Here is a 12,976-nt window from a genome sequence, read left to right as displayed (position 1 = left end):
TTCCTGTATCTTAAAGGACCATAGACACCTAATTTAAGTTGCCTGTTTTCATCTTTCAAATGATATGTTATAAATTAGAAATCATGGATCACCACACGATACTCATCTACGACCCCTGAATAATTTGTAATTGAATTTCTTCACTTGTACTGTTTCAGTTTCATCAACTGAACAATGGCGGTGACGCATAGTTGGCTATTAGGTCTCGTGAGCCACAAAAAAAGCTGCATATAAATGCTGGTAGATATTTTTTATTCACTGCAACACTTAAACCAGCCTGCTTGATGAGCTGGAATGACAAGAAGCAACGTATCGGCAGTTATATTGCCATTTTTTTCATGCCTCACATGACCTAAAGGCCACCTACACGTCACAGCCATTGTTCGGTTGATGAAACCGAAACCAAAACAGCATCAAGAAGAAATTCAATTAAAAATTATTTAGCAGTCATAGGTGAATATCATGGGTGATCCATAGTAGTAGTAGTAGTAAAAGACCTTTATTCGACCATAATTCATAGGCCGAGCATGTCGACTGCCTGGGCGACCAGAAGTCGCTGATCTTCTTCCCCTTCAGCACCAAGCCAGTCGAGCAAGGTGGTGATGGATAGAGAGGGTGGGGGGTAGGAACCCGACTGCTGAGCAGCCGGGCAATAGAAGAGGCAATGGGCCAGGTCTGCTTAGATACAGGGGCAGTTGGGACAGGAAGGATCCGACCGATAGCGATAGAGAAAGAGGCGGGACGTGGTGATAATTGCATTTATTTGGATGTGCCGAAGATGGCGAGACTCCGGCACCGTAAGTGATGGATGAGGGGGAGGGTAAAGGCGTTTGTCGAGGCGGAGCTCAAGGTAGACCTCTTTTATGGTGCGGCAAAGGGTGAGTCTCCCACCGTCCTCCGAGGGCTTGGGCCAGGGGATCAACAGTGCCTGGAAAAGTGTGTCGCGGGCAAGCTGATGGGCCAGCTCATTTGCCGTCAATCCCTGAATGCCCAGGGACCCAGCAGAGGAAAACGATGGAAGGCTGCAGTGCGGAGACCGCTCGTTCGACCTCCTGTTGGAGAGAAGGGGTCAGGGTGCGTTTCTGTATGTGGTGTATAGCGGCTTGTGAGTCTGAATAGACTGTGTACTCTTGGAGAGAGGGAAGGAGGGCAAATGACTGGAGGGCATGCGCAATGGCATAGTCCTTCAAGCGAGGACCTCGAGGAACAATGCGTCCGGAGGACGTAGATACGGCCCGCTGGTGTGGGTTTCAGGAGCAGGGAGGTGTGGATGGTACAGGGCGTAGCCGCAGGAACCTCGAGGAGCCACGAAGCAGGCATCCGTGTAGGCTACACCCTGGATATCAAAGAGAGGGGAATGGTGCTACACGGCCGCATGACGACGTCCGGCGTGCAGGACGGGGGACATGTTGGTCGGGAGGGGAAGGGTACGAAGATTGGGAGCGGGGGTGGGAATAGGATAGGTAAAAGGGGCGATGGGAATGGGCGAGATACCCGCTTGAGTCAGTAACCACTGACCCTGACGGGTAGGGGAAAGCCGGGCAAGCTGCGAGTCACGATGGAGACTGAGAAGAGACCGAAGAGGATGGAAGAGGCCTGTGGCAAAGAGCTTAGCGGTAGAGGTAGTGATAGGGAGATTGAGAGCTGCCTTGTAGAGGCCCACAAGGGCAGTCTGGAGAGCGTTAAGTTGAGTCTGAGTGAAGGAAGCTTAGGGTGCTAAGTACAAGACCTTGTTGAGGGCCAGCGTGTGGGCAACTCGGCACGCAGGAGGTGAGTTACCGAGTGGCAGGTGGTGACAGCATGGTGGAGGGCTTGCACATTCTTGGCCACATGCAGAGGGAAGCCAGGAACTTTGCACTGTGTGACGACAGGAATGGGAGAGCCAGAAAGGTGGAGAGAGACGAAGTGGTTGTGTGAGCGCTGGTAGGAGGAATGGTTGGGAAGGAGAAGCTCGGATTTCTCGGGAGCAGGAGAGAGGCCAGCGGTGGTGAGAAAGGGTGATCCATGATATGAATGTCTAATGCATCATTTTGAAAGAAGAAAACAAACATGCAAAAATTTGCTGTCTCTAGTTTCAAGGAACAATGGCAGTGCAACGAAAAAATGGACAAACACAAGCGTTGATTACTGCCATCAGAAACGGTTTATTTTCTTGTGCAATATGTACTGTCCAGGAAAGAAAAGGCCGTCATTTCTTGTAGCCATGAACCAACTTGCTGGAATCACCATTTTGCATCAATTTTGCATCAATACAGAGAACAGACTGGTCGTAGCTGTGATACATCTCTATCGCTGTTGAATGTGGTTGCGTTTAGGGTGCCAGTTTTATCAGAATTATTTATTCGAGTCAACTTATGCAACTACTATCGTGTAGCCATGGAGTGGTTAATTAGTTAACTTAAAGGGCCCTGCAGCACTTTTTCTGCTACCAGTTATACCATCCTGAAAAGTTCTTTGTACATTGCCATGACCTGTACAGGAAGAACTGAGTATGTGCAAACAGAAGTTATTTAAATTGTTGAAATTTTAAGATACCAGCTGATAAAAAAGATTGGAGAGAATCGCATTTCATTTCTCCTGTGCCAAAGTTGGCTGCTACCCCCCAATACCATTCCTTACACACATACAGCAGGAGCTTTCATCTCATGGTTACCTTACCAGGGCAGCCTGCATCCAATCCCACAGCCATGCTTTCTGATGGCATCATCATTCCGATGCTCAGGTGTACAGGAGCTGTGTGTGGGCAGGTGCAAACTTCATGTCGCTCTTGAACACTGCTTGTAATCTTTTAGGCACAAGAAGGGTTTGAGGTCATTTTCTCCCCCATCTCTTTTTGTTTTTTCCATTTCCAATTTATTTTGTGCTGTTGGTTCGCTGCTTCCCTCCCTTCATTGTCTTCATACTATCTGTGCTTTGTGTGGCTGTGCTTACCTCCAAGAGAGTTCGAAGCAATGTAGCCGACAATGCCCTTAGTGTTGTTCTAACTCTGTTTCATTTGTTTAAGATGTTCATTTTAAAGTTGAGCTTTTTGTGCATGCATGGGTCTGTGCATGCGTGTGTGCATAAAAGCTTCAATTCCGAAGCAATTAGTACTTTCTTCATTATTTGCTCAGCGTGAACAATTAGGTGAGCACTAGACGCCCAAATTACCAAGGCGGGTGCCAATGTCATTTGTCGCTTCACATCTGTCATCAGAAATTGCAGCTATGTTCTGGTATTGCTTCTTGAAATCAGCACACCTGGAACTGAATAAAATATGGGTGAAGATTTCACTGCTTCCATTGGCCATCAAGACACCGCCATGTCCCGGGAGTGTTTTCTGCCAGGCTAGTTGGTGCAAATCGTTCAGCTTCAGAAGTATGCGAAAAAAAATGAGGACAAACGGAAGGGGACACGTGCAAACTTCAAACTTAAAAAAGTTGGAAGTGTGCAGACATCGAACTTTCTTAAGTTGGGAGTGCACGTGTGTCCCCTTCTGTTTGTCCTCATTTTTTTTGCACTGTTTTGAAGCCGACCCTGTGTCACGCTACACAAACGAGAATATAGAAACTGCATGTTTGATTTGTATTGCAGAGCTCCCTTGAGGCTGTCTTGTGCCTTATATGTAGGGTTCTGTGTTTTTGATATTTTTTTTTTTTTCAAATCCGGGGTTTATTTATCAGTGTTTATTTTTTTCCCTCTGATTTGGTGTTTTTCAGTGTCTAATTTCAATGGCGGAGAGAAATTGGGTGTTTATTGGGGCTTGTGTTGTAAAGCGACTGTAAATTACTGAAGAAAATATAACGTCCCTGACGTCATACGACTTTATAGAACACATACCCAAACCTCTATGCAAAGAATTAATGCACCGCTGCGTGTAAAATAACATCTGAGACCTGGCACTTTCAGGAGCGTAAATTTAATACTTGAAATAAAGATTTAACTGCGCGAAAGGGTTAGACACAAGGGAGACACATTCACGACACTTAGAAGCGCGACACTGCGCTTCTAAGTGTCGTGAATGTGTCTCCCTTGTGTCCTAACCCTTTCGCGCAGTTAAATCTTTATTTCAGAAATGAACCAACTAGCTCAGCAAATCCTTTTGCAACATATTTTTAATACTTGAACTTATTGAAAAAAATGGACGTGTACTATCGGGGACAAAAGTCTCCAAGACACCTGAGCAGGAACCAAAGCCAACATCTCTGCTATTAGCCAGTGGCTCGTGATCATGCTTGTGGATGTGAAAGCTGGACTAACATTCTTTAATGCGTTGTAATCAAATGAGGTGGCCGTTGGCAGACATCGCTCTGTGTGCGCCTAGATGGCTTTTTGCATGTCTTGGAGACATTTGTTCCTGATATTACACTGTGAGATATCGGTCAGCCACCTGAGCATGCTCCTTGCGGCTCAGGAAACGCAGAAAAAAATATGCGTTCTATGTTTGCGCTTGACACGGGGATGGCAAGAAAATGAAAGGAAGCTTTTCGTTAGACCAAGCATTCTTTGCTGTGTGCTCTCTAGTAGCTGCCAAGGCAAACTTCACCATATGGAACTTTAAACAGTGAATATTCTAAGAGTTCTTTCAAAGATGGTAGGTCTGCACTGCAGAGCTCATGGCAGGCGAAAACAATCCACTGAAGCCTTTATCTGCTGTCGTTAGTTCCTGCTTCCTGGCTATTTTTTTGTGACTTTTTTGTGACTATTTTTTCAAAAAGTTATTGCAATAATTGTAAAGGTAGTTCAGGGTGGCATGTTGAAAGTACAGCTAGTGTTTCATTCACTGCCTAAGTTAGCAAAGAAAGTCTGCACAAACACAGCTCTGTGAAGGCCTGCTGTGAAGTGGCGTGCCGCCATTGGTAACCATGATGTCCATTGAGTCGGCCGAGTCTCCTGCGCGCAGCAACTGGACACTGGTGCTCTTTCCTTCAAAGTGATGGCGTCGCCAGCTGCAGGGTGACGGGCATGGCAAAGCATGTTTTTCAGCACACGCCATTCTGATTGGCTCCGCTCGCCGCAGCTGTCACAGCATTGCAAACAACTTGTGAGATGGAATATAAATACTTGGAAACCGTCATGCTGGTGAAGATAAGAGAAAGGAGACGGACCAAGAAATGGGGTCTTGATAAAAAGGAACAACCCCAAGAAAAGTTCAGTGTGGCTGTGTTTGGTCAACGAGAAAAAAAATAAATAGGGTAGGAGATTTTTTTCCTGTGAAGCTAGTGTTTTGCTTTTTAAGGACAGCTGAAATTCGGGGTTTTTCAGTTTTGTCCTATTCAGAGAAAACCGCCTGGGGGTTATTTTTCAGGGTCTATCGGTGTATTCTGAAAACATGGAACCCTACTTATGTGATATGCAGCTAGCAAAAGCTCTATGAGAATTGTTTGTCTGTGAATGGGAAGAGACAGAGTTCAGCTTCATGCTTTTGTGGCTTGCATGCAGGGCCTGACACCATTTTGTCTGAGCTACATATTGACACAAGCCCCACTGCCAGCAACATTCTCCGACTTTTGGGCAATGATATGGGAGCAGCAGACAGAAACAGTGGTGTGCCTCCAGAACAACCTTGAGGTAAGTTTTTCCTCCAAGAGTTTTGGTATTGTGATTTCGATGTGTGTATTTTGCAGCTGAAGAGTCACATCTACTGGCCTGTTGAGAAAGGTCAACAAATCAAGCATGGAACTATCACACTTAGCCTGCAGTCCATCAAAGAGAAGCAGTTTTACATTGAGCGCATGATCAACATTGCCAACAGTGATGTGAGTTTGTAACCACTACTGCATGCTTGTTGTGGTTCTGTTTGGTCCTTCATAAACACATGACTTGTTCTTGCAGAATCCAAAGGTGTCTCGAGTTGTTATCCATTTACAGCTTCTAGACTGGCCTCACAGGTATGCAGCTTGCTGTGGTGCAATGTGTAAAGAAGTGGTGAATATAACTGCATGGGTATATAATGCATGTGGCTTCTATCGCAATGCTGAGAGTGTTTGTTGAAGATTTTGATACATTCTAAATTCTTATGTGCACATTATGTGTCTATTACATTCCTGTAGCACTGTAAAAGTAGTGTGAAAATAAGCATTACTATATGACTTGAGTTTGTATACTATTTTAGCTATACATGAATGATTGACTGTATGTTTTTCAGTGGCAGCCCAGCAAGTCCAGCTCAGTTGCTCAACTTCATCTCTGAAGTTCACAGTTTTCACAAGACGCAAAGAAATCATTCACGCCCCATTGTAGTTCACTGCTTGTGAGTGTCTAAACATTTCCCATTTCTGGATGAGCCTAAGTTTTTGTCCTTAAATTACTGACACCTACTAGATGGTAGGTGCATTTCAGTTCTGTGCTGATTTCTGTGCAGTTCTGTGCAGTGCTATCTTCGCTCATCTGGTTCAGTCTAGGGAGTAATTATCTACTAGCATCCACCCGAGTGGAGCCATACAGGTGCAAAGAAAGACAACAGCTTTCGTAGAATCTTTGCAGCCGGAGAAAATTTGCCCCATACCAAGACGAAGTTTCTTCAGCTGTGAAGGTTCTGAAATAGCTGTTAGCATTCCTTTGCATGCCGTATAGCTGTACTCGGGTGGGTGCTCACTGGTAATTACTCCCTTGATTGAAACCAACTCTACCTTGGGGTATTCCTGTCAAACAAAATGAGTCTTCTAATTTTTAGTTTTGGTTACTGGCATTCACACATCGTGTCTGCAAATGCTTTGAACCCTCGCCATTATATCCCCAAGCACAGCACGAAGCTCTGTCTTGGGCAGCGCGAAAGGCGCGAAGCGAGTGATGTTTTTTACAAAGCACGGATGAGAGCGCTGTAATTGCGGCGCATTCGGGCACACGGAGCACGCTGTCATGTGGTATTTTTTAAACTCCGCAGGCTTTTGTTTTTCTCGAATAAAAATGGCCACGCTAAATCTCTCTCGGAGAAGTGCCTGGGCTAAACAATGTTTGTGGAGCTCCACAACTTTCCTGTTGACGCCTGAACGCTTCATGCTATATTTAAAAAGTTAATTTATTTATCTCGGCTAATTATTCAAGTAGGACGAGCAAAAAAAATGGTACTGTAACTTTAGATAAACCCTAGCAATATCCACGCAATTTCAGTTCTGAAGAACGCTTAGGTTTTTTCAAAATCTTGGTCCAGGTTAGCTGGGACGCCCTGTATATGTATGATGTTTGCTTAATTCTTTTGAATAATTTTAATCAAACACATTCTCAGTGCTTTTGAAGTGAAAGTTTGCAAAGGTTTCTAGACCTCAGTGGCAATCGGAACAAAATACTTATATGTCTATGGTGCTTTTGTGTTGCAGTTCATTGATTTAAGTTGACAAATTGGTAACTTTAATAAACGCATTCTTTGTGGGCACCTGACAGTTTTGTTGCAGAAATTTAATTACACTGTGCAGCAATGTTTTCACTTGAACTATAAAGAGAATTGGAGTATTCAGAAGGTTAGGGATCACATAGATGTGTGTGTACTAATAGAAACTATTGAAACTTTGAAAGGTAGTACTATTCACTATTTATCGGCCATTTGTCCTTGTGGCGACTGCAGGGGCGGTGTTGGGCGGAGCGGAGTGTTCTGCCTTGTGTCAGCAGCCATGAAGGAAATAGCTGCTGGCAATGGCCTCCTGGACATTCTCAGCACTGCTATCAAATTGGCCCAGAGTCGCAAGCTTTGTATCCAGGAAAAAGAACAGTTTAAGTTCTGCCATGACATTGTCCTGTATCATGCACAAGACCTGCTAATAAAAAGTAAGTATAACCAGACAAAAGACAATGTGCTATTGCACAGGCACCAACCCTTTATGTTCTAGTGAAATGTGCTCTCTTGTTTGTCGCTTGTCTTTTGGTGGCTGTCACCACTGGGAATCAGTGCATGCATTTAAATATACATTGTACCTTCTCACATAACCTCTTCAGATGCTAGTTTTCTGTGACAGGTTTAGTTTTATTGTATTTCTGCTGCCTATTTTAGTGGATCCCATTTCTTTGCACTTCCTCTGAAGTTTTGCTATTATGATGGCAGCACGTGCAGATTGTATTTTTTGGCAAATGGCATTTTGTGGCGTATGGCTAGTGCCAGTCGGGCTGCTGCATTTGTGTAGCGAGCAACCCTGTCTGGTTCTCAGCAAGAAGTCTACTCTGTTTGTGCAGGAGGCATCCTAACTAGCACACCAAGCTTTGGGACGAAGGCACACACAGGCACACCTTCACATGTGCGCCACCCTTCCGAAGACTTTATGCTACGCTCCGGCTCAACTGGTCAGAGAGCAAGCACTGTACCTGAGGCACCTGCACCAACAGCAGCTGCAGCTCCTGCCACAGTTTCCGACACCTCAGAGCAAGTCACCTCCACTGAGCCACCGGTATCTGTTCTAACTGAAACAGAACTCTCAACATCTGAAGGCCCAAAAGAAATGAGCAGCAACCATTCTGCAGAGCAGGTCACCTCTGAGATCACTGATGAGCCTCCCTCCACTGCTTCAGCTGTGGATGTGGCTCCTCCACCTCCTGAAGGGAAGGACAGTGGGGTGACTGCGGTGGCTGATCTCTTGGATCCTGCAACTTTTACCTTGGACCCTGGCCATGGCACACCAGCCAAACAAAAGATCACACGTGAAAGTTTTATGAATGCCCAGGGTACCCTGGCTCAGAGTAAGCCAGACCCAAAGGATCCTCTCAGCCAGCTGGATCCTCTGTGGTCACTCAAGAAGGGGAAGGAGTAAACACTCAGCTCCTCTCGAGGGAGCAAGTTCTGCCGTGCAGGCCTTGCCCTCTTGTGTGTAGTGGTCCATACCTTTTGGTTGAAGAGTGAGGCTGCTTAGGTCATTTGGTTTCATTTTGTGCAGGCCGCAAAGTGCGTGGCTGTTTCGTTTGGATGTTGTTTCTGCCTGTCGTTTTTATTAGTATTTGTATGAATGCGCATTTCAACTGTGTTGAGTGAAGTCATAAGTGCATTGTTGCAGGGGTTGAACTGACACTCTTTCTTGGGAGTATGAAAGTGAGTTGTCTTTCTGGACCAAACTGTAGCCAATTTTGTGTCCTTTTAATTATGAACTTGTATATTTAAATAAAACACCTTTTAAGTGTTGACTTATTCATGTTCTTTTAGTAATTTGCCTTTAGTAAGAGTGAATGCAAAAATAAGCATTCAAAATAAAAACTACATGCTGATGCGTGAACCATGCTTCAGAACAATTCAAGTGAAGGGTACAAAAAAAAAATGTTGGGGCTCGCTATCTAATCTGCCAGCTCTCAGGCTTTGTTATACTTGAGCAGTCTTGGGGTAGTTAATGTTTCAAAGCGTGCTCTTCACAGTGGTTGACAAATTTCACTTTTCATTGCTGCATCTCTCTGCAATAACATGCATCAGTATTATATATGTATATACACACAACTGAAAAGAAAAGAGGTGGTGGGTATTTTTTGCAGACTCCTTGATGAGCTACCCTGAACCCCCCAATGAGCCACCAAAAATTCAGCATCCATTAGATGCGATGAATTTCTGGTAGCAGGTACGTTTCAGCGACTTTCAACCTGTATTGAAACATGCAGTTCGACACGATCAGATGTGTTAGGTGCCAATGCCTTGTTACACCACCGCGGTGGCTAAGTGGTAATGGTTTGTGGCTGCTGACCCGAAAGAGGTAGGTTTGATCCCGGCCTCGGTAGTTGCATTTCGATGGAGGCGAAATGCTAGAGGCCCGTGTACCATGTGATGTCGGTGCACGTTAAAGAACACCAGGAGGTCGAAATTATCCAGAGCTGTTCAGTACGGTGACCCTCATAGCCAGAGTCGCTTTGGGGCATTAAACCATAACCATCTTATTGCCACGACAAACAAAATGAGGGTTGCACTTTGTGGTTGGCTGTTCTTTTAGGCCATGTGATGACCATGATACGAAGGCACAGCTTGCTGGAGGTTGCCAAGGTATCATCCTAGTGATCATGCCAAGCTGCTAAGACATCCATTTATTTGCTATTCAGATCATTTTTTAAATTCAGCGAAAAATATTTTCAGGGCGTAATACATAACCATCGATGGAATAGGGAACAAAGTAAATGGGCACGATTTCAAATTAGTACATTTGAAACATTTCTTTGCAGCTTCAGGATAAATCATTTTTGGCATTCTAATTAAACTAGCAAGCATGCTGATTTTATTCTGCATCGAGTATACTGAGCGGTTGTGTGTTCATGCTGGTTTTGAGCTTTGTAATTAAGGCTTTTCAAGGCCTTGGCAATATTATTTCAAGGACTAGCAAACACATTGGCTTATCAAAGCAACGTTTTCTATGCATCAAAAATGTAACGCTCATTGCAGAAGCAACAAGCTTCTGCCACAAGCTTAGTTTCTTTTTAGTCTTGACTTGCACAATAGCTTGGTTTCCTTTCTAATGTCTCGTGCCTTTCTTTTAACAAAAGGCACACTGAGGCCAACTCTAATTGTTTTAAGCACATTTGATATTATAGCTACCTTCACGTTCGTCCAGCTGCAGAATGCGCATTTATGGCTGAGAAAATTGCATTAAAAATTTTTGCCACCATTCGTTTTTAACTCGTGACGCCTACAACAAGGAGGACTCTGTGATGTCCTTTATACTGAATGGAAGTGTAGCGTAGTCTCCGGGATCCATGCCCAAAAATCTATTATGTCGACACACCGCAGCTTACTTGTGAAATTGGCCGGTGGTGAAATTGGCCGGTGGTGGCAACACCTACATTTGAATTTTTGGCCTTTTCTAGCTTATAAAACTTCAGTTTTCAGTGAACGTAATCTCCTTGTTGTCAGACTGGGGTAACCTATCGATACAGGCAGACTTTAATTTGTCCTCGGTGTCCTTCTAACAGCCTTCCTCTGGCTGCTTGACTTTGTAAAGTCATCAGTAGCCTCTGCTTCCTCAGCATAAGCATTTTCTGAGGCACCAAGCTTAGTAGAAGCCGCTTCCAACTTCCATTTTTTTTTTTTCCTCGGGCTTAAAATTTCTCCACGAAGACGCTTTTCATGCATCCACTGCTTTGCACTTTTGAGCTGCTGCTTCTTGGTTTCCAGAAAAGCAGGGCAATGCTTCCTTGCACAAGCCACAGATGTCCACAAGTCCTCTTTGATCTGCAGAAGGATGCCGCTTGCTCTGTCCACAGCATCACACAATCCACTTTGATGTGCAAGAAATTTTAAGTTTTCCACTGCAAGTTGCCAATTCCTGCCGAGTTCCTGCCCCACGCCCTGCCTGTGGCCAAGAATGAGCAACAGTTTGTCCACAGTTCTCTGGATGATGGACTTATTTACAGCAGTTCACAATCGCCAGCCAAGCATAGGCGAATTTCAATGAAACTTCGAAGGTGCGGTGCCACTATTGCTGGAATGACAGATCATTTGCCATTTTTATTGCAGCGTCAGATTGAGTAGCTATGCTTCTTGCTCTGATCCTATTTGAACGGTTAAAGTAGCTGAGACAACAGCAACAGTAGTGAAACATACATGCTCCAGGAAATTAAAAGAATTTGTTGAAGTGTCAAAGTGCTAAAAATCACTAGCTACAGTGATACCATTGCAGACTACTACTCGTACGAAGAGGAATGTATACACATGCATGGATTCATTCCCAGTGTTGAGTTACTCAGTGGATTCATTCACAGTGGCATGGATTCGATGCCCTGCTCCAAAACTACCAGTGGAATTCTTCATAACATAAGCGTTTTTATGGCAAACAAAGTTTAGTGGCCAAAAACGTTCTTTCGTGGCTGCCCCCTTTAGTACATCTGAAATTCAAGGTTGTCAAGGAGCCACAGAAATTCCGGGGTACTCGAAGGTCCTTGTAAGTGGCTTTTTTATATTCGAAGGTTTTCCGAGGACCTGCATCGAATCTGGAGCTACATGTGCAGGTTGCTTGAACTAAATGTCGCCTATAAAACAAAATGGGGGGCAAATGGCACCACTGCCACAAGTTAACATATTGTTACTCTCAAATATTTAAACATTTAGCGAACCTTTAATTGATTACTGATGTATCAATTAGGAAGTTGCACAGAAAGAGTGAAGATGCTTATTCACACCAGCTGGCAGCAACCATTTCGTGCACTCACAAGTACCATTTAAGAAAACTATCTGTTTTGCAAGTGGAATCCACTCTAGGACTAGTAAGCAGTTTTCAGCATGTCTCTATTCCATTACATATATAAAACTGTCTGGAAAGGTATGCCAGGAGTCAAAGCCTGGTATTTCTATTGTAGTTTATATTTCAAACCACTGCAGCCATAGTGTACGTGTGCATACTGCTCCGCTATACCAGGGTTCTGGTCAGGAAACTTGTGTGCAACACTCTGAGAGAGCTACATATGCCACTCAGAGCAACCACGCAGCCCTGGTTAGCACCGCAGGAAGGAGCCCAGAGCACGTGGCACTAGATGTGGGGCAACTGTTGGCTGCTTTGGATCAAGAGAAACTTGAGAAGCATTAGTTTGAATATTGTTCAGAATACACCAGACTGCATTTGCTAGGCGTACATAGCCCAGGCACGAGGAGCATGCATTTTATACGCTCTCTGATTTGCGTATGCAGACGCTCCATGTGGAAGTATCTGCCACTGCCGTGGTGGCTAGGGTGCCCTGCTACCGAGCTGGAGTACCTGGGTTCAATGGAGGTGTTTCCCAAAAGGCGGCTCAGTGCTGTGTGATGTCAGTGCATGTGCTTCCCCGCCCCAGGTCCTCGAATTACTTCGGTGTCCTCGCTACAGCACCCCTTTCTCTCCTTTCCCTCGTGGCACGGTTGAAGTGTCCAACAAGAAGGGAGACAGTTCCTGCTTCATTTCTTTTCCTCAGAACCACTAATTGGAAGGCTCTGCAATGGGGGCAGCTAGCAAGATGGCAGTTTAATGTCCTCTGTGACAGTGGCGCCTCTTGTAGTGCCCAGTTCTGTCCCTTTATATTGAACTTGGGAAGAGTTCAATGACACAAGTAGAAAGCTATTGGAAGATCCTGATGG

At 44.7% G+C, this 12,976-nt stretch overlaps 1 protein-coding gene across 1 annotated transcript in view; it reads left to right on the top strand.

Moving 5' to 3' along the window:
• LOC149349579 (tyrosine-protein phosphatase non-receptor type 23-like) overlaps positions 1-9,084 on the top strand; it is a 47,632-nt gene extending 38,548 nt beyond the window's left edge. Inside the window, exons 20-25 of the mRNA XM_089578594.1 lie at positions 5,422-5,550; positions 5,607-5,738; positions 5,815-5,870; positions 6,128-6,232; positions 7,544-7,743; positions 8,146-9,084. Of these exons, the coding sequence (XP_089434720.1) occupies positions 5,422-5,550; positions 5,607-5,738; positions 5,815-5,870; positions 6,128-6,232; positions 7,544-7,743; positions 8,146-8,717 (1,194 nt within the window). The 3' untranslated portion in view covers positions 8,718-9,084. The remainder of the gene's footprint in view (positions 1-5,421; positions 5,551-5,606; positions 5,739-5,814; positions 5,871-6,127; positions 6,233-7,543; positions 7,744-8,145) is intronic.
• The last annotated feature ends 3,892 nt before the right edge of the window (positions 9,085-12,976 follow it).

This window comes from Amblyomma mixtum, chromosome 3 (genome assembly GCF_055824585.1).
Source record: "Amblyomma mixtum isolate Tamu chromosome 3, ASM5582458v1, whole genome shotgun sequence".
NCBI lineage: Eukaryota > Metazoa > Arthropoda > Arachnida > Ixodida > Ixodidae > Amblyomma > Amblyomma mixtum.
Note: the sequence above shows the minus strand (reverse complement) of the source record. Positions and strands in the feature narration are given on the sequence as shown.